The sequence below is a fragment of the Marmota flaviventris genome, chromosome 3 (genome assembly GCF_047511675.1).
Source record: "Marmota flaviventris isolate mMarFla1 chromosome 3, mMarFla1.hap1, whole genome shotgun sequence".
NCBI classification, from domain to species: domain Eukaryota; kingdom Metazoa; phylum Chordata; class Mammalia; order Rodentia; family Sciuridae; genus Marmota; species Marmota flaviventris.
The window spans coordinates 129,108,313-129,130,570 of NC_092500.1; the positions used below are offsets into that span (position 1 = coordinate 129,108,313).

The window sequence follows — 22,258 nt, forward strand, 5'->3', positions numbered from 1 at the left end:
CACTTCTAACCAAGGGATATATAGGTTCACTATAATCTTTATCAAAATTACAATTGCATTTTTTCATAGAAGTAGAAAAGTAATTCTAAGATTTGTATGCAACTGCAAAAGATCCTGAACAGCAAAAAGCAATTTTAAAGTAGAAAAAGTGAGACACACACACACAAATATTAAATAAAAAAGAAAGTTTTTTGTGGTAACCTGGGTGTGTTTGGTGAAATAAGCCAGGCATAAAATGATCTCACTCAAGTGGTGAAATATAAAAAGTTGATTTTATAGGAAAAAAAGAGTAAAATAATGGTTACTAGAGATTAGAAATGGTGGTGGGTAGAGATTATTAGTGCCCATTTTCTAACCTCTACCTAAGGAGTTAGTTCTAGTATTCTACAGCACAATAAGATAACTGCAGTCTACAACAGTAATTGATGGGTTTCAAAAAAATTAGAAGAGTCGAAAGTTTGCCAACACATAGAAAGGATAAATTTATCTTAGAAGGTGTAAATACTATCATGGTTTGATCATCACACATTGTATACATATATCAAATCATTGTACTATATTTCATAAATATGTAAACATATTGTGTATTAAAAAAAGAAAAAGTTGGAGGAATCACACTTCCTGATTTCAAGCTATATTACAAAGTCATAATAATAATAGTATGATTCTGGCATGAAATAAGATGTATAGAATAATGAAACACAATAGCACAGAAATAAACTCAAGCATATATGATTAACTAATTTTCAATAGGCCCCTAAGAAGAAACAATGGAAAAGGAAAGTCTCTTTAATAAATGATACTGGAAAAACTGGAGAGAGTGTGCATGCAGAAGAGTGCAATTGGGTCTTTATCAGACCATACACAAAAATCATGTCAAAATTGATTAAAGATCTGAAACTATAAAATTCATGTAAAAACATAGAGAAAATCTTGGCATTGGTCTGGGCAGTGATTTTTTGAATATGACACCAAGAGCACAGCCAAGAGAGGCAAAAATAGACAAATGGGATTATGTAAACTAGAAAGCCTTTCACAGCAAAGGAAAGAGTTAACAAAGTGAAAAATCAGCCCATGGATTAAGAAAATAAGCGTGAACCGTATATATGATAAGGGATTAATATTGAAAATGTATAAAGGACTCACAGAGCTCAAAAGCAAAACCCCAATAATTGTATCAGAAAGTTGGCAAGTTATTAGATAGACTTTTTTTTTTCAAAGAAGACATAAGAATAGTTTAGAGATCTAAGAAAAAGTTCTTAACATTACTAAATACCAGGGGAAAACATATCAAAACCACAAGAAGTTATCACCTCACACCTATTATCACCTCACATCTATTATCATCTCACACCTGTTAGGATGACTTATCAAAAAGATAAGAGATTAAAAAGTTGGGGAGGATGTAAAGGAAGGGAATCTTTGTGTACTATTAGAGGAACTGTAAGTTAGTACAGTCATTATGCAAAGCAGTGTGGAGATTACACACACACAACACCCCAACTATATGATTTTGAAATTCTTCTTCAAGGTATCTACTCAAAGGAATTGAAATCATCACCTCATAGAGATACATGTGCCCCTATGTTTATTACAGTGTTATTCATAATAACTGAGATTTGGAAACAACCAGAATGTCTGTTGATGAATGAATGGATAAAGAAATTGTGGTACATATATAAAATGAAGTATTTTTCAGCCTTAAGGAAAGGGTCATACTGCCTGCCACTTGTGACAATCTGGATGAACCTTGAGGTCATGATGCTAAATGAAGTAAGACACAACAACACCTGTACGGAGAATTTAAAAGAGTTGAATACATAGAAATAGACAATAGAATGGTGAATAATGCAGGGGTGGGTAAGGAGAGACAAGTGAATGGGTACAACATCACAGTTATGTAGGAAGAATAAATTTAGAAATCTAATTGGCAGCATGAAGACCATGGTTAAAGGCAATATATTATATACTGGAAATTTGCCAAGAGAATAGATTTTAGATTCTCTTACCCCCACCCCCAAGCCAACAACAAGAAATGATGTGTTAATTTACTTGACTGTCATAATAATTTCACTATATATATATATATATATATATATATATATATATATATATATATATCAAAGCATCATGTTGTACATTTAAAATATTTACAATAAAAAGAGGAATTAGCCCAGAAGTAAAAATTGTAAGGAATCTATATTGTTGCATTTACAGATAAAGGAAGTTACTTACTCTACCACCACTAAGTCCCAGATCCATGTCTCAGGGAAGTACTTTCTTACAGTCTCTTTGTGAGATACTGGCGCATCTATCTCCTGAATTTGGCTTCTGTAAAGTGCAACTGGTGCTATGGTGGTGAGAGAAAAGACAATAAATGTAAAGGTAAAGCTTCTGAGAGATTGTAATAAGTGCTACTGAATAAATAGGGTCATAAAATAAAGCGGAACCGGGAGGAGACACTTTCATAGTTAGGGGAAATTTGTTTGAGGTGATATTTTAGTCAATTATGAAGTATTAGAATAAATTGAGCTAGAGGACGAGAATCACAGAGATCACAGTGACCTTGGTAGAAAGCCTTGAATTGTTCCTGGAGCAGAAAGACTCTGTGGAGTCCTATGAGACTACTACCCATTGTGCTAAGTGGAGACCTATGGCACAGGAGGCGGCCAGGAGGCCAAACTGCCATTGGTGTGTTCCTCTGTGGAGCAAAGAAAAATTGTAGTAGATATAGAGTTTTGAGAAACAGTTGATAAGGATGAAAGCGTCAGGATAAAAAGGCTTTTTATTTCATTGTATGTAAGCAGGTCAGAGTTAGGTACAAGTACAAGTAAATATTTAGTAGCCAGGGTTTTTTTTTTTGTTTGTTTGTTTTTTTGCTTTTGTACTGTGGGCACATAACCACTAAGCCACATCCCCAGCTGTTTTTATTTATTTTACTTTAAGACAATGCCTAGCTAAGTTGCTGAGGCTGTCTTTGAACTCATGATCTTTCTGCCTCAGCCTCCCCAGATGCTGGTATTACAGGTATGAACCACCATACCTGGCTAACAGCCATTTTTTCTTTGCAGAAAATTTGCATAAGTTGTACTTACACAAGTTTAGTATAAATCTTACTGGTAAGGATTATATAATTTATAAATAATACAATCTTTAAATTCCACAAAAGAAATTGATTTGGTATTTTTGAAAGTCAAAGTATTTTTGACTTTCTTTTTTATGTCCTAAACTTATCTTCAACTATAATTTTACAATATAAGACTACAAATAAATCCTTGATCACTATTACTGATTCACCAAAGAAATAGCTTACACACATTGATGAATGTGTGTTTCCACATGAACACTGGCTGATGTTTTGGGAAAGCCGAAGAGCTTCTTTACTTGACTGATGAGAATATAGTCTTGTGAGCATTTCTATTTCTGTTTACACTGATCTTATGCCTGGAAACTTTCTCTTCCCTTTCAACCCCATACATCTTCATTTATCAGAAGCAGATTCTTCATGAAAGATTTCCTTAATCAGAGCTAACCCTGCCTTTATTTTACATATCTATACCTGTCTTATAGCATTTTACATAGTCTTCCTTGTGTTCCTTCCAGATTTGCATTTGTGGGAGACTTGAGATAATCTCATTTGGGCTTGTGTTGTTATGTAACCTTAGGCAAAAACTATAGTATATCTGAATCACAAGTTCTTTTTTCTTTTTTTTTTTTGTTAATGTTTATCACATATTGTCTTAGAAACAATACTTTTATTGGATTTAACACTTTAGGCAGTAAATAATTTTAATTTTTTACCGTCATATGTTGAAAATCTCGCTTGATACTCTATAGTCTGTGTACATACTTTTGGTTTATGAATCTTTGAGTTTGTGAATACTCTTAAGCCCATATCCTATAAAGAAAATGATCACCTGATTAGTACATAACACACACATATATTTTGAATTCAACAGATAGTATAAGTAGCTTAATATTAAACTTTTAATGGTTATATTTGTAGAAGGAATATTAGTATAGTTACAATTTCATTTTGTCTAAAACAGTAATTATTTTATATAAAGGAAATTTATAAATATCACAAAGCATGAGCTGGGTTGTGGCTCAGTGATAGAGTGTTTGCCTTGCATATGTGAGGCACTGGGTTCAATCCTCAACACCACATAAAAATAAATAAAACAAATTAATTGTGTCCATATACATCTAAAAAATTTTAAAAATCCAAAGCAATGAACTTTAATAAAAAAGGAAACTTGATTAAGAGTCCAGAAGTTCCAGTCCTGGTTCTGTTGCTTTTAGCAGAGCTACTGTTGTTATTGACTTTGGAGGAAGTCATTTGATTCCTCTGTTCCATTAACCTCAACCATGATAAAAGGCATTAAAGTAAATAATTTCTCTATATGTGATATTTTAAGAACCTTAAGGATTCTCTGCAACATCAGAAATTTACCTTTAGGAAGCTATACATATCTTTTTCATTTGTATTTGACACTGGGGAATACAGGATTCCATTAATATAGACATTATCACGATTGACACAGTCTCCATGATCTTCAGCCTCATTCAAACTTTCAGGGAAGCCTGTGAGGTCCTTCACTGGTAAAAGCTTATAAACCTGTGTAAATGCAAAGAACATGGGGGCTAACTTACTATTTTTAGAGCAAGCAGAAAAGAAAAAGAATAATTACCACTCAGTATTTAACAGAACAAGTAGCTTAATATTAATCTTTTAATGGTCATATTTGTAGAAGGAACATTAGTATACTTACACACACTAAACAGGCACACACACACTCTAAACAGGCATATGACTAGGTATTGTATGCATCTTCTATATAAGACAGGATAATATTTTCTAAGGTATTATTCATAGAAGCAAAATGCTCCAGATTCACACCAGACATAAATCTGCAAAATACTGAAAACCACACTTTCAGATTCATTTGAAGGGTAGAAGTAAGACAGACATAAAAGTGCTGATAGGTGCATGGCATGAAATTTATAGAAGTTTGAAATTGAATAGATGGGCAAAGTATGTGGTGTGATGAACTTAGACAGTTTCTCAAAGGCAACTCTCTTAACATTCTCCTTGCCCCTTCCTGCTTTTATTTCTCTCCAAAGCATGTATTGTCGGTCTCATCTATGAAAATGTAAATCCCACCAGATATATAAATATATATATATATGTATATACACACAAATACACACACACACACATATATATGTATATATATATATATATATATATATATATATATATATATATATATATATATATATATATTTGTACTGTAGATTGAACTCAAGGGCACTTAACCACTGAGCCACAACCCCAGGCCCTTTTTATTGTTTTTTATTTTGAGACAGGGTCTTGCTAAGTTGGTTAGGGCTTTGCCAAATTGCTGAGTCTATATTTGAACTTGTGATCCTCCTGCTTCAGCCTCCTGAGCTGCTGGAGTTACAGGTGGTGGACACTGTATCTGGCCAGACCTATTTTTTAAATCTTTCTGGTAGTTCACTACCAGACTCGCAGCATTTAACGTAGTGTCTTGAACACAGTAGGTATTAAATATGTGTTAAATGAATGACTTCTTGGTAGTAGGAGCACAGTATTTCATTAATAAAATACTAATCACGGATTGAGAAGAACTAGCATCCTACTAATACTTGAAAGCTTCTGTGTTATTATTAATAATTTAATAATAAAGAGTTGTTACAGTTTGGGTTGGGATCGCTCAGAACTTGCCTAGCATGTGTGAGGCACTGGTTTGATTCTCAGCACCACATATAAACAAATAAATAAAGGTCCATTGACAACTAAAAAAAAAAATTAAAAAAGAGTTGTACAATTTAAAAAACCTTTGAGAACTTAAAATTGTTATGCAAACATAAAACATTAATTTTTCCATATATACTTATGTTCCCACTATTGCAATATACTTTTAATTCTTCCTTTAAAAATACCTAATAGCTTCAACTAAAATCCCACTTAGAAGAACCAAAAAAGTAAGAAATATATCCTCATAAGTTTCTATTTAGGGAATTAGAAATATAAAATTTTCCTTTGTAAAATTTTGATAGAAAAAAACTTCAGTAAGTTGTTTTTCCAGTTTGTCTCATATTGAAAATTTGAAGATATGAGCAGCAACCTGTGCATGCTATTAAGTAGTTAAGTGAAATATCATACCATTTTGCTATTTCTTTTATTAACACTGTATTTAAAAATATTTTACTTATCAGTGTCATTTAGCAGTTCACTTTTGGTAATTTTTAATCATCAGAGACTATATATGATTTTTTAGAAATTATTGAGATAGTCATCAGCTTGAGATAGTCATAATTTCAACAGATTTAATTATAGAAACATAAATCTGAAGTTTCATCTAATCTGTGCAGTCTTAGTGCAGGAAAATGTATCACTTTCATTAGGATTTTCAAAATGTTAAAACTATTATTGGTTTCACGAAGCTGAGGGAATTCAGAGGCTTTGTATAGTACATGGACTCTTCTACATTAATAAATATAATTTACAAATAACTTTTCTGATTCCTCAGAGTTACTTTCTTTATTTGTGTATGTGTCCCTTTCTTTTTGCAACCTGCCCTGTATTCTCTCAGCATTTCATATATAGATGGTCTTATACAATCATATTTGGGTTTGTATTGCCATGTGACGTAGAGCAAGAACTTTACTATATCTGAACCATAAGTCCATTTTTGGTTAATTTTTATCATATTTTATGTTTTTAAAAATTCTTTTATTTGGTTCAGTACATGGTGCAACAAATTTTTATTAATTCTTTTCAGCTGCAGAAGCTAGTTTTGTATGTGTGTGTGTACAGAGAGAGAGAAAGAGAACATGAGAAATTATGTACAATTATCTTTCTCTCTAAAGAAAGCACACATGAAAGAGCTCAAAATTATTAACTTATAGATAGATATAATTTTAATAGATCCTGTCCGACTCAAGCATTTCTTCCTGATCTAAGCCCATTGCACAGTCCTTCGTGATCTGTGAGGCTGTCAGGAACTCACCGATGATGCAGAGAGCTCAGCCTCGGGCCTCATGAGCAGCACACTTTGGTCCACGGCTCGGAGAGCACAGAGGGACTGAGGAGAAGCTGTGACTCGCAGCTGGGCATGTGAGGCTGGAAGAGTTTGTACTGGTCTGAAGCTCAAATCCACCTGTGAATTTGGTGCAGATGTCAGAAAAGCAAATTTCCAGATTAACCATGGGTTCACTTGCATTTCCTGAGTGTTCTTCAATTTAATGCATAACTACTTTGTTTGCCTTCCTGGTGACTGGTATTTTATAAGTACTAAGGCTTTTTGTCTTCTGTACTTTACTTTGAATCTCAAGATTCAGTAGAGGCATTGAAATGACTTATGATTTATAAACTACTAATTTTGAGGTGTCATTTTTTATTCTTTCATACACAATGAGGTGCTTATTAATTTAGGGTGGAATGCAAACAAATCTAAGTGCTCCTGTTTTTTTGTTTTGGATATTTGTGGTTTTAAAAACTTGGTTGCATACTTCCCAACATTTCTTCATAGAAGAAGGGAGCAAGGTACTTTGAGCTGTGAAATGTTAAAGACAATGGTATATATAGAATTTTGCAGACTTTGTCAACTGACATGGCTTCTTATTGTGATTCTGTTGTTACTTTGCTGGTTGTCTCTGGGGAATTCATTTAAACCCTTTGGCTTCAATGCTCACACTTATGAAGTAATTCATAATTATAGTAACTATCAATTTTGAATGTTGAAATTTTATGGTATGAAGCACCCACCTTGTTTGCCAGACAATTTTCAATCTCATATTTTGCAGAATCTCCAACCATTTCCCCATCAGGTAAAATGGCATAGATTAGCAATCGAGCAATTGGAGCCAAGTCTGACTCCACAAGGAAGGTCACGGAAAAATGGCCTTTCACTGGAACAGAGAGAATGAGAGGATCAGTCATGTGTTATACATCTCCCCAAAGCTGAAATAAAATCATTGTGTCACACAGCCATTTTAGGAGCTTGGTCTGGTTAATAACTGCTTCTGTGAGTAGATATAATAAACAGTACATGTTAATAAGAATCCTAACTTTTGAAAACCTTCCTCTCCTACATAAATCACATGTTGATTTCTCACCAATTTTAGCTTTAGCTCACCTACATAAGACTCTGAACTAAAGGTGTGGATACATCTAACTTTGGTACCATTTGATCTAGACCTCACACTAGGAGGTCCAGATTAAAGGGAATTAGAAACTTAAATTATGCTAAGAGTTTAGCACATTGTATTTATGCTCATATCTTCTCTCCCCTTCTGTGAAGCAAATATTTCGTCCTTTTATCAGAGGAAGACTATGTTCCTTTGGAAGTTTTTTTTAATGCCTCTGTAGATTATTTAGAGGTTGCATTAAACATTCCTAAGTTGGTGCTTTGTGTTGGTTCAGAGATGTCAAAAGAGTAGTTCATTTATAGTTTTCCAGTAACTCATTGCTTAGATTCCTTAGAATAGGAGAAAACCTCAAAGATTTATATTGTTCCATATTTGTTTATGGGGAGAGGCCCATTCAACCATGGAAGTACTCAATTTAAAATTTGAAAATCATAACTACCTTCAAAGGAGAAATAAGATACTTATTAAGATATCAATGATTTCGAACAAGACCTGGAATATAGAAGGACTCCCAGAACTTTCCTGTCCTCCTCCCCGTTCTTTATGCAATGCTAAAATGTCTCTCATTTTGAGAAGAGATCCATAAATATTTGCAGTTAAGTATATGGTATGCACAATAACATCAATAGTTTAAATAATTAAACAGAATACACTGGAAGAAAAAGAAAACAAATATATTATAAAGGGAGAAAATAAGAAATATTGCTTTCCTTCCTTTAACTTCCTCTTTTTACAGAGATTAGATGGAAATTATCTGTATTTGAAAATATTTCTGTAGTGTAAGGTTAAATGGGTCAGAATAGGGCAGAAATATGGACATTTTGGAAATACGTACTGTCTCCCTGCTCCACAGGCAGGACATGAGTCCCAGTTCGGACAATGCCTCCCTTTGCCATTATCTGCAAAAAGAAAATAAAAAAGGAAATTTAGTTTGCCCCAAAGAGATTTTCCTCCAGTCTTGACTTCCATGCCAGATGCTTGCTTTATTTAGCCCCTGCTCTCAATAATTTGCCACAAGAAAAGTCAAACTTTCAAAATGAACATGGATAAGAAGTCAAAATAGTGGTGTTGAAAGAGCTATATAATTACTTGCCCCACAGAGAGCTCCTTGTATAGACGAGTCAATGCAGGGACCTCCCTTCTTACCAGATAATAGAAGACGAGCTGCTTCAGCTCCTGTAGGACCTGTTCATTTAGAAGATAATGTGCCTGGACTGTCTGAGATTGGCCACATGGCAGTTTACCAGGAATAGGTTCAAGGTGGATAAAGCTTTTGCTCAGGGAGAATACAACATTAGCAGTGTGATATGCATTCTCATTTTCCTCTGAGAGCCACTGGTGGTTATAGCAGGGGCTGTGATCCTTGTGTTTGACCTAATGAATAAAAAACAATGTTATTTTATAGATTATGTATCAAGGACCAATGTTCTCACAGAACTTTGTAAGTTTACTCTTGTACCTTAACCAGTAGTTAGAAATGTTTTGCTCTACAGTAAGAGATAAGAAAGATTTGTATCAAATGCAGGCATGGTTTATGCTTTTACATTACAGAGCATCCTGGGTTTGGTATTTGTATATCTGAAGCGCATAAAAGGAAGCATTCTTTGCTCTGAATAGCTTGCTTGAAATTTGGATACTTTACTATGCAGGTAGATGCACTGGGCTGTGAAAACTGATTGAAGAGGGTAAATATTCTCTAGAAATTGAAGAGTTGTGCTTTATAAAGCAGTTGCTTCTTTTATGATGGGGTTTAAGTGAGTATTACGAATAAAGGAAATATTGCAACCTTTGGGGCCTGAAAAAACTTTTTGCAAAAAGCATTATTCATTTATTTTATTTTTTTCTTTCCACACTTTTAATACTTTTTAAAATTATTGTTTTTATTCTTTTGCTACCAGGGATTAAACCCAAGGGACTCAACCACTGAGCCAAATCCCCAGCCTGATTTTGTGTTTTATTTAGAGACAGGGTCTCACTGAGTTGCGCAGAGCCTCGATAAGTTGCTGAGCCTGGCTTTGAATTTGTGATCCTCCTGTCTCAAGCTCCTGAGCCGCTGGGACTACAGGTGTGCACCCTGCACCCAGTTTCCAAGTTTTAAAATTGGTGCATTATAGTCATAAAAAGGATTATTTAAAGAGTTGGTGAATTAGTGGAAGCCTGTCTTTCCAGGACTATCTTAAGTTGATTATTTTTAATGCTTCTAGTGGTTCTGGATTCTTATGCTTCATAGCTCAATTTCAGTTGTATTTTCAACTTCTCTTCCTGCAGATCTTGCTCCTTGGCTCTTTCCAAGCTTCCTCAAGGTCCCAAGTAGCATGAATGAATCTTTATGCCAGCAAAATGCTTTGTTCATAATATATCTCTATGATATTTTCTAGTGATAATATATGAGAGCATCAAAAGAGGGAAAATTTTAAAATATTTTGTCAGAACTAGTACAGTGGCACGTAGAAAGCATTCAGGATACTTCTGACTTGATAAATGAGCAAATATTCAAGTTTTAGTTGTTAGCAATTTTTATATGATCCATTTAAAGCTGAATCAGTAAAATATACTCTTTATCCTTTCTTTGTACACCAACATGAAACCTTCTAAAAGGCAGAGGGTTTTATCACTATGACTGTGCAACATTTATTGTGTAACCACATTTACATCTATTAATGAATAGACTGCATGCTATATAAAACAAGTTAAATGGATAGAAATAGACCACCTGGGAAAATAGCAGGACAAAAGCAAAGTAAGACAATTTATCGAGGGTGTATTTCTGAAACTAAATGCTAATTATGTTAGGGCATTTATAGAGTAAAAGTATGTAACAGTTAAAGGGAGCATCACTAAGTACTTTAAGGTGCACTAGGTCATTTAATCTCACAGCCACCCTAAGAACTAGATCATATTTTACCTATTGTACAGCTGAAGGAATAAAACATAAATGTTTGTCCAGTTATTTCCCTTAATGTAGGGTTGAGTCAGTATTTATATCCAGTTTATTTGATTTTCACTTTAGAACCCACACTTTAAGAAAAAATTGTGGTTAAAATCACAACATAAAATTATCATTTTAATCACGTTTTAGTGTACAGTTTAGTAGTGTTAAGTATATCTATTGTGCAAAGTATCTTCAGAATTTTTCAAGTTAACAAAACTAAACCTCTACATCCACTAAACAGCAACTAGCCATTTCTCTCTCTGTCCAGCCCCTGGCAACCACTATTCATTCTATTTTCTGTTTTTATGACGTTGACTATATTAGAGACCATGGAAGTAGAATCATGTAGTATTTGTCTTTTTTTGTGACCATCTTATTTTTATTTAGCATAATGTCCTCAAAGTTTACTGATATTGTAGCATGTGATAGAATTTTTAAGATTGAAAAATCTTTTGTTGGATATATATACTGCATTTTAAAAAAATTATTCATTCATAGGTTGATGAATATTTGGGTAGTTTCTACTCCTGGGCCATGGTGAATCCCTACTATAAACAATGAGTGTGCACAGTGAAATTTTACTCAGTAATAAAAGAGAATAAAATCATGGCATTTGCAGGTAAATGGATGGTGTTGGAGAAGATAATGCTAAGTGAAGTTAGCCAATCCCCCAAAACAAATGCTAATGTTTTCTTTGATATAAGGAGACTGACTCATAGTGGGGTAGGATGGAGGGGAGCATGGGAAGAATAGATGAATTCTAGATAGGGCAGAGGGGTGGGAGGGATAGGGAGGGGACAGGGGATTAGCAAGGATGGTGGAATGTGATAGACATCATTATCCCATGTACATGTATGAAGACACAAATTGGTATCAACATACTTTATATACAATCAGAGATATGAAAAATAGTGCTGTATGTGTGTAATAAGAATTGTAATGCATTCTGCTGTCATTTATTTAAAAAAATCAATAAAAAAGAATTTAAAAATGGGTGTGCAAATATCTCTTTTGAAAGCCTACTCTCAACTCTTTGACTAAGTTTAATTAAAAAAATTTAGCTCATACATAAACATGAAATAATTGTGCATATTTATGGGGCACCATGTGATGTTTTGAGATATATATATATATATATATATATATATATATATATATATATATATATTGTAACATTTAGATCAGGTTAAACATATCTATCCAAATGTTTTTCATGTTTTTTATGGTGGAAAATTAGAAATCCTTTCTTACATATTTTCGAAATGTATAATAGATTATTATTATTTATTGTAACCCAAGTGTGGAATAGGGTCATCACCAATACACTCACACACACACATGTATATATATATATATATATATATATATATATATATATATATATTATATATACATACATATATATATATATACACACACACACTAGTATTTATGGTAATATATATATATATTATATTATTATATGTAATTTCTACTTTTTAATTTTTTTGAGGAATTGTCACACTATTTGGCATAGTAGCTGTACCATTTTACATTCCACAAATGTTGCTAAAGTAGAACCCACACTTTTCTTTTTCAAATGGCACAATTTTATGTATAGAAAATATTTTTTCAAGCTATAGACAAACTATTATCTTTTGGTTAAAACATTTTAAATTTACATAGTAATTTCTTTTCCTCCATATAGATTATAGTGAATATAATTATTTAATACCAAAACATTTGGGAATTTTATATTTATCTTTTTGTTAACAATTTACAGTTCTAATTCCTTGATGGTCAGAAAACATCTTTGATATGATTTTTTAAATCCAGAAATTACTGTTTCTTGTTTTAAGGACCAGAATATAGTAAATTTTAGAAAATTTTCTATATAAATTCAAAAAATATGACTTTGGGAATTATTTGACATTCATGGAATCAGTTACTTATATTTATTAATTATTTTGTTCACATATTCTGTCACTTTTCTGAAGTTTTCCCATTTTTTCCACCCTTTATTGGATACATGCATCATGGACTTTCTCTATGATTGTGGATTTTCCCATTTCTCTTTCAGTTTCTGTCAGTATTTGCTTTATACATGTCGAAGCCATATAATTAGGTGAATATAAATTTAGAATGTTTGTATTTTCCAGGTGAAATGATCCAGACATTTTGCAATGAGTCTTCTTATCGTGCATAATATTCCTTGCCTTCAATTCTATTGGCTGATATTAATGTAGCCTCACCAGATTTTGTTTGTGTTGGTTGGGATAGAGGGAGTAAAAGCAGGCAGAAAACCCACACTTTTAACCACAACAATATATTAATTTTTTTCACAAAATTTTTAAAAGTTGACCTTAAATTGGTTTCTAATTTCTAATTTGTTTCTTTTTATATGATTAAACACAATTTGTAAATTTCATCTCTTTTAGGTTGCAACTTTTTTTCAAGGACACTTCATGTCATTGGTAACTTATTTCCAAACTTACCATGATACTAAGAGAGGTATCTATAATGTTGGTGGTGTTGATGGAGAACTGCACCAGGCCTTCCTCATTAGTGGTAGCATTTGAGTGATAGTTAGCTTCATTTGCTGTGATGAAGATGATTTTATTTGGCATAGGGATGCCTTTCCCATCCACAAGGCGCACCTGAAGATTAAAAACAGCAAACATATTCATTTCATCACAAATAATTTTTGAATGCCTCCTATATGTTGCCTCCTATAGTTTTCAGGTATTGAGGATATAGCAGTGAGCAAGAAAGAGTTCTTTCACCACAGAGCTTACGGTCAAGTAAAAGAGACATACGTTAAATACATTCAAAAATAATATACACTTATTTAGTAGTAATCAATTCTACAAAGAAAACTAAGGCAGAGTGAAGGAATAGAAAGTGACAAGAATAATAGGGATGATCTGAAGAATGTATTCTGGGTATTTTAGAAACACTGAGAATTTTTATAACTCTTGGATAGTTACAGGGCACCAGAATAACATAGTAATAGAAAATTTTAATCCAGGAGTCAAATTTATTTGAGACTTGAACACTTATTTTCAGGTAGATTATTAGCTTTTACAATTAGTGTCATAAAGTATCATAAGTACATAACCGAGAAATGGCTAATACACTATCCTGTGTGCTTTTCCAGGTAGTTTATATATGGTATCTTCTTCTCAACCTAGATTTTTCCATCTTTTGGAAAGTAGGCAGATTTTATGATGCACTTCCCATATTAAAAATATAAAAGTGAAGTGATGCACAAAGTATTAGTGAGGTAAAGCCAAATTACCTTCTCCTGAGTAGTACAGGAGAAGTGTAGCACAGTTCATATTTTCCACAAGGTGACTTTGTTTTTCACAATGAAGTACTTCAAAAGTTTTTATTTTTAATTGACATAGTAATTGTAAATATTTATGGGGCACAATATGACATTTCATTACATGTTACAATGTGTAATGATCAAATCAGGGTAATCAGCATATCTATCACCCCAGACAATTATTATTTCTTTGTGGTGGGAACATTCAAAATCCTTTTTTAATTATAAGCTACTTTTGGTTGCAACAAGCAAAATACACTGACTTGGGTCAGTATTTATAATTGATTAACAAAATCTTAAGTTTGTCAATGAAATATCAGTTGCATGTACAAACATAAGAATAGGCACAAAATTCCAATTCTTTATTTTCAAATAAATGTATTTGAAAATGATATATTTTTTAAACACAAGTAAACATTTTTAAAAGTATAATTTTTTAAAAGTAAAAATAATTTTTTTTGATTTGTGAGAAAATTTATACTTTTAAAATCTGGGAACCTTAAATAGAACTTTATTCCTGTTTAATATTTTTAAAATATACTTTTAATAGAAAATTAATGTAAATATATTTACAAGTGAAATACTAGGAATAAAAGAATCTTGGATACTTCCAAACAAAAAATATAAGCACCAGTAGGTGCTCATCCATTTCTATACAAAGTTAGTGTTAGCAGGATAATGTAATGGGTCATCCTGAATTTCTAGATTCTTGTGAGAAAGTAGACTAAAAATTTGAGATTGCTTGACAAACCAAGAAAAGGAGACCAAGTGACATCCTACATTTCTGTTCCAAAAGAGAGAGAAAAAAACTTTAAATTTTGATAGAATTTTAGAATGATTTTATAGATTTTTGTATATAAATTTAAGATGAATAGATGTATTTTTATGTGGTTGTTTGCTTTTGGTTATATTTCCTACTGTGGTTGATTGATAACAAATTAAGTATAACTAGATCAGAAACCATATGTGGTTTGACTAGTGAACTGCAAAATACTCCACCTGTCCAAAGAAGGGGATCCCTTGTCTAACATGTGAGTCCACTGTCACAAATGAGAGCTTGGTTATGGTGTTTGTGATTTCACTGGACCCTCTTCCTGTTACTTCCACACCTGGAAAAAAAATGATTTATTGAAGGATGATGTCCCTGAACTTCTTATACTACCCTTCCCTTAATTCATTATTTGGCTAAGGAAATGAATAAATGCTCATTGTCATTCTTCCATATCCACATGGTACACAAACCAGTTCCTTCTTCTTGGATCTTGGCCTCCACCTGCAGTTGCATTTCATACCCTGTCTTCTTCAGGTGGAAGATACTGGCTTTTACTTGTTGGAAGAAGCAGCCATGGCTGTTGAGCTAAGAGCAGAGAAAATAAAATACAAAAACATGTATAACTGTACTGGACAGATCAGTGCTCAGTTAATGGATTTTTTGAGATAACTTAATCTAGGCATTTTCTATGATAAGTACAACATATATACTATCTAGGAACTAATTATTGTATTTCACAATGACATCTTATCTATAACCTTATACATAATATAAAAATATCTTAAATTCTTACATATATTCTTTGGTATCTGAAATTCTCTAGAGACAATGAGATAGAATGTTTTAAAAATTTGGGGATAATCTTACTATGGTATAAAGCTAACTCTTCACCACAGTTTGGGTTCTCCTCTCATAGTTGACAGTCGTGGCTGGGAATTGGCTGCCCATCTGAAGACTTTCCTACCTCCCTGGGATCTAGATGTGACAGGTTCTTGCTTATAGAAAGAGAGCAGAACCTGTTCGGCAAAGGTAATTAAAAAGATGTATGTTTTTTTCCTCCTTTCATAGAAGTAAATGCCCAAAGAGTTTGGAGGACTCCTACATTCTAGAGCATTCAAGTGGGCAATTACAAAAGATAATTCCTATTGTGCTAAGTCATTGATTTAGAGAAAATTATAATATCTAGCATGGAATTCTCTTCTAGATTGTTCTTCCCAAGTTAACATCATGCTGTTATTCACTGCTTATCAATATGCCTTTATTGTTAGTCCCCTAAGAGGCAGTGTTTTCAACCTACCTTCTGGCTGAATTTCTCACAGAAAGCTTCTGACTCTTCACCAAAACAGTTAGAAGGATTATTATACTTTCTGCAAATGCTCATAGTCACATGTCCTGGGACAGGCTTCCCATATGTGTATCTGCCATGAGAACATTGCAAATGAGTCACAGCAGACACAGAACACCTCTATTTCTTACCTGAAACTTCTATTAGCTACAGTATATTCACCCTCTGTACTTCCCTCTGCTTCTGAAGGGCTCAAAACCTGTTGAGGGCAAGCAAACTGAGCATTTACTCTTCTCTTTTAGAAAATCTCCAGTGGAATATGCTGAAATTCACTATATTATTCTTTCATTGTCTTTTTTGACTTTATCATTTCAATACCATGTTAATAATGTCTTCATTATTAAAAAGCTAAACTTAAACTTTTTTTATGTTGACCAGTTCATATTTGCTTTTTTATATAAACTTTTTTTTCTAATTAGTTATATACATTTCATTTCATTGTACACAAATGGAGCACGACTTTTCAATTCTTTGGTTGTACATGGTGTAGAGTTGCACCATTTGTGTAGTCATCCATGTACCTAGGGTAATGATGTCCTTCTCATTCCACCATGTTTCTTACCCCCATGTTCCCTCTCCTTTCTCCTCCAAGAGCTAAAAATACTCTTAAGAGAAAAAGCAATACCAATAAAAACAAAACAAAGAAAATAAAATCAAATAGAAGTATTGAGCACCTGAAAATTACATAGGAATCTAAACTATTAGTATGATGATGTTTCCTCAGTATAAACCTATGTTTATATTGCATTTTATTTGCTTTTATAAAAATGGGATTGGGCATAAATATATGATAGGTGATTGCTGTGTTTTTCTGGGCATTTTTTCCTTCCCTATTTAGAGTATTTTCTATATTGCTATTTGCAAGAGAATTAGCTCATAAGTTAATGGGATTGGGCACTTGGTGACCATTACCTTTAAATAGCACAGGCAGAGGGGCCCAGTTGAATAGTAGGTGCCATACATGAGTACTCTTTAGGTTTTAGGACCTATCTCTTCACTTAGCCTATTTTTTTTTTTTTTTTTGTGCTACTGTGGGGCTACCATTGATGGGGATCTAAGACCTTGGAAACATGAATTTTTAAGGTTGGGAAGAACTATGCTGAGCTATTGTGTTCAGTTATCTTAGTAAAAATGGCTACAGAAAGATATGTGACATGCTTTAGGTAGACTGCTGAACTAGATGAGATTTTGGTTACATGATTATCTCTATATATTCTGAATCTAGTCTTGTTTTCTCACTGTGCTTTCTAGGGCAGGTAAATGATCTTGATGATAGAATTTTCTTTATAACCATGTAGTGATTATTTCCCACATAGATGTTTTGTTATTTCTGGTTAAGGTAAAGTCACTACGCTTCAACACTATTCTGTGTGTGTGCACACACTCATGTGTGGGTGCGTGCCACTTTCAGTCATTCCTAGCAGAATAGCCTCTCTGGAAACAGTTCTCCACCCCATGATAGTTACAGTAATTCTGAAAAAGACATGAAAGGAAATAGGAAGAGTAGAAAAACAACAAGAGAACATTCTAGAGATGGGGATGCTTCCAGAGTACTGAAAGTATTTGTGTTGAGGCTACTGATAGAGAAACAAGCCAAAATATCTCAAGTGGTGAATCTCCTTTGAATAATTTCCCTTAAAAGATTAAAAAAATCAACTCACAGGCCACACACTGACACGTTCACCTCTTCTTCCATGATAGTGATTATCTTTGGCATTGTTACTTGCACTTCAAACTTGGGAAGCACTGTTAATTGGTAAAAAAGGAGGTTGAAGATTGTTAACTCTTGGGGCATTAATATTTTCAGATTCTCAGTAACAATTCTCTAGTGATACTTTGGGGCTTTGAAAAAGGTAGCTTTATTCTCTAATACATCTGTTATCTATTTTACTCTCAAATGAAGATTTTGGTTGAGGGACTATGACAGATCCCTGAACCTTAGTGAATTATGAATGCTTCTACAAAAATAAAGATGTTTTATTTTGGATATTAAACTGTACTGCAAAATTAACCAAGCTATATGAAGAGTTATTCAAAGATCATTGGAGTCCTTGGATGTCATTAGTTCTACTCCAAGCCCAGTTTCACCCATGGGAAGTGGAAGGACTATAAATAAGTTTAAATTTTAGTCCCTAAAAGTTTAAATATGAAGAAAAATGTTCCATGACTTTCCATGATCCATACCAAATTCCTCCACAGCAAAGGGGTGTTCTATTGTTCCACTTGATTCCTTCTGTACCACAACACTGTAGATGCCCTGAAGGGGCTCTGATGAGAGGGGAAAGGACAGTTGTTTGAGACCACTCTCTAGCTTGAGATTCTGCCATTGTATAATGCGATTTCCTTTGGGATCCTGTGGATACATTAGTTATCATTTACAAAATTGCTTAGAACATTAGAGATAATCAAAGGAATCTATAAATCTACCTTATATTCATTTTTCACAAAGAGGAAAAATGGGGTAGTAGTGAGGGGTTTGGATGGGAGATGAGTTATAACCATGTAGCCTTGTGTGAATTTGGAGGCATCTCCCTTAATGACAAATTTCTGAGATATTGTAAGAACCTGTCCGATAAGAATATTTTCTCTGAATTTATTTTTTCCTTCTAATAATGGAATATTTCATGCTACTTACCTTAATATATAGTAGTGGTATCTGAAATACAAAAAGAAAAGAAAGAAGTTGATAATAGTTCCCAAATATTCCCTATTCTCATTTCTATGGAGTAATTCCATGTAAATGAAGAATAGCACACTCTATAATAAATCATAGAATGACTCCAGGTTAAATTTTATAAAACTTTTAATTAATCCATCTTAATCAATTAATAATTGATGTTAAATACTAGACCATCAACAAATATATATGTGTATTGCCATTCATTAGGAATGGAATTTACTAACATTACTTAAGTGTGAATAGCATTCAGAATGAATTGCTACAACCTGGCCAATAATTTATCTGGAGGATCCCAAAGGAAATTGCATCATACAATGGCAGAGTAAAAAACATTGCTTTGCTATGCTTGAGGAAGACACACTTATGATATCTTAATTAATTTTTAGATACTTATCTAATCATGTTTAAGTCTAATTATTAATATGGCTAACAGAATTCTTAGGTAATTTTAAGAGCTCGAAGAAATGGAAATAGTTCTCTTAATCAATGTTTTCTTTTCATGTAATTCAATTTTTTATCCTTAGGGAGATTTAAGTGGGGGGTGGGGCGGTAGCTGAATGGTAGAGCACCTGCCCTGCGTGTGTGAGGCACTAGGTTCAATCCTCAGCACCACATAAAAATAAATAAATAAAGATATTGTATCCATCTACAACTATAAAAGATATTTTTAAAAAATATTTAAGGGCATATAAAATAAGACTAGGCTTCTATAAATAAGAAATCATAGAAATATTGTAAATTTAAAAAAGAGGTAAAACTTAGAAAGCCAAATGGGATAACATGACTGAGTATTCATTTTTTGAAACTAATATTTATTATGTATTTACTCTTGTGTTTGTATTATTCTAGATGCTGAGAATATAGCAAAGCATAAAAGAACAATATATCTATTCTTATGAAGCTTACATTTCAATAAAGTAAGCTTATTATGGATGGATAAAAAAGACCTTTTATATATATCATTCATATACATATGTAATATAGATATAAGTGCCAAGAAGAAAGAACAAATAAGTATAAAGCTGATAGAATGATGGATGTGGTATTTGATTTTGTATATAAGAGTGAAGGTAGAGCTTGGGAGGTGAGTTTCAAAGTAATTGCAATGAACTTGTTTACAGCTGGTTGGCCTGGTTGTTACAATTCAGGTAGTGAGAAGTAGTCTGGATGTATTTTAAGCCAATGATTTCCTGGTGAAGGGGAAGTGGATGTGAGAAAGAGAAGCAAGGATTATTTCATCATCTTTTGTCTTAGGAGCTAGAAGAGAAGAATTATTTTTTTGAGATGACAAAATGTGAAGTTGTCAATTTGAGAGAGAAAAATGAAGAATCTGGTTTGATATCTACACTATAATAGAAAGAGTTATTTCCTATCACAAATTCTGAAGCTTCAATACTGAGGAACACATTGATTACCTTCATATTCCTTCACAGAGATTTTGGTAAATGTGTTTAGAAAAACGTTAAATCTCTGAGAAGTCAATTTGAACTTAGGCTTTTTGACAGTTTTTCTGCATCCGTTGTTTAATAATTTTTTCTAATTTTCCTAGCTGGAATCTAAAGAGTAAGTTTAAGTATTTGACAACTGATTATCAGACCAAGACATATACTGTGTACTCATGACCTGGGATAATGTTTTCCATGAGGATCTTGTGCTATTCTAACATCAGAAATTAGTGATATCAGATTCTTTCTTTCCCTGGTTATCATTTCAACACAAAAAAGAGGTTCCCATCCAGTTTATACAAATAATAGTGACTATACATAAATATTAGCAGGAGACTCACCAACTCATTCAGGGGGTGAAAGTTTTCATCCAATGAGACAATGCGAAACTTCACTGAAACGAAAGTATTTTCCGTGAGCTTCCCAAACCCTGGACTGGGCCCATAGCTTAGTGTAAGACAAGCTATTAAGGCACCAGGATTTTAGGGATTTGGGGTACTAGGCAGGGGAGGAAGATCTTTCCTTTTTGATGCTGTCTTGACTGTAAATCTCTTCATACCTGTCTGTCCTGGTTTGTAGATAGGTTTATCTGTTTGGACAAAGACCAGACTCTCTTGGTTTTTAACCACCACTGTGTTCCGCCTCCTGAATTCTTGAGTTGATCCTTTCACTTGGACAGTAAGGAACATTACCTCCTCACTGGATGAAGACTGTGGAACCTGAAATACAGACGAGATCCTGGGAACCCATTCAGCCTCTCAAGTCTTCTCCATACCCTGTTCCACTCCTGTCTGAAGATCTTTCCCTTTTCACTTAATTTCATTCCCTCATTCCCATCTGGGAAAGTTGGCATAGACAGGAAGTGCTTCTACTTTTTTTCCAAATGGAAAGACATAACACAAGGTTTTCAAAAAGTAGATTATTAAGAAAAGTTATAACTGAGAATCATATCTTCATAGAGCTCAGACCAAACAATTTTGATTCATTTATACACTAAGCTTTACAAAGTTGATGCTTTATGCTAAAATGGCATGGTAGAAGCATGTCTTAATGTTGTGAAAATAAAGCATGATGATATTTCATTGGCACGAGGTTGCAAGTATCCTTATGTAGTTGACTCTAAAGAGATATTGGGTATTTGCTTAGGGTAATTTTAGAGGTTTTTTTTTTTTTTTTTTTTTTTTTTGGTGGGAGAGAGTAACTGGGGATTGAACCCAGGGGTAATTTATCACTGAGTGACATTCCCAGCCCTTTTTATTTTATTTTTTTCAGATAGGGCCTTGATAAGTTGCTGGGGGTCTTGCTAAGTTGCTGAGGCTGGCCTTGAATTTGCAATTCTCCTGCCTCAATCCCCCACCACCTGAGTCACTGGGATTATAGGACTGCACCACTATGCCTGGCTTACAATTTTTATTATTAGAAAAAGTGTGATGTTTTCCTGTTAAGTCCACTACTGGTGGCTTGTGTTGAACCATGACCTGGTTTGTTTTGTAAATGTTTTCTCCATTTTAATTTTAAGAAGTCACATTTTTTTTCCTTTGTCTAGAGCATACTTCTTTCCCTGGTTAATATAATTTTTCCTTGACCATTAAATTAATT

At 33.3% G+C, this 22,258-nt stretch overlaps 1 protein-coding gene across 1 annotated transcript in view; it reads right to left on the reverse strand.

The window, feature by feature from the left end:
- Nucleotides 1-22,258, reverse strand: part of LOC139705249 (alpha-2-macroglobulin-like) — a 43,366-nt gene that overhangs the window by 17,777 nt on the left and 3,331 nt on the right. Inside the window, exons 3-18 of the mRNA XM_071610400.1 lie at nucleotides 21,219-21,378; nucleotides 21,001-21,053; nucleotides 19,170-19,190; nucleotides 18,719-18,887; nucleotides 18,196-18,280; nucleotides 16,487-16,607; nucleotides 15,660-15,774; nucleotides 15,417-15,526; nucleotides 13,585-13,746; nucleotides 9,325-9,552; nucleotides 9,014-9,077; nucleotides 7,796-7,938; nucleotides 7,038-7,187; nucleotides 4,454-4,618; nucleotides 3,802-3,898; nucleotides 2,236-2,350 (exon numbers count right to left, since the gene is read on the reverse strand). Of these exons, the coding sequence (XP_071466501.1) occupies nucleotides 2,236-2,350; nucleotides 3,802-3,898; nucleotides 4,454-4,618; nucleotides 7,038-7,187; nucleotides 7,796-7,938; nucleotides 9,014-9,077; nucleotides 9,325-9,552; nucleotides 13,585-13,746; nucleotides 15,417-15,526; nucleotides 15,660-15,774; nucleotides 16,487-16,607; nucleotides 18,196-18,280; nucleotides 18,719-18,887; nucleotides 19,170-19,190; nucleotides 21,001-21,053; nucleotides 21,219-21,378 (1,958 nt within the window). The remainder of the gene's footprint in view (nucleotides 1-2,235; nucleotides 2,351-3,801; nucleotides 3,899-4,453; nucleotides 4,619-7,037; nucleotides 7,188-7,795; nucleotides 7,939-9,013; nucleotides 9,078-9,324; nucleotides 9,553-13,584; nucleotides 13,747-15,416; nucleotides 15,527-15,659; nucleotides 15,775-16,486; nucleotides 16,608-18,195; nucleotides 18,281-18,718; nucleotides 18,888-19,169; nucleotides 19,191-21,000; nucleotides 21,054-21,218; nucleotides 21,379-22,258) is intronic.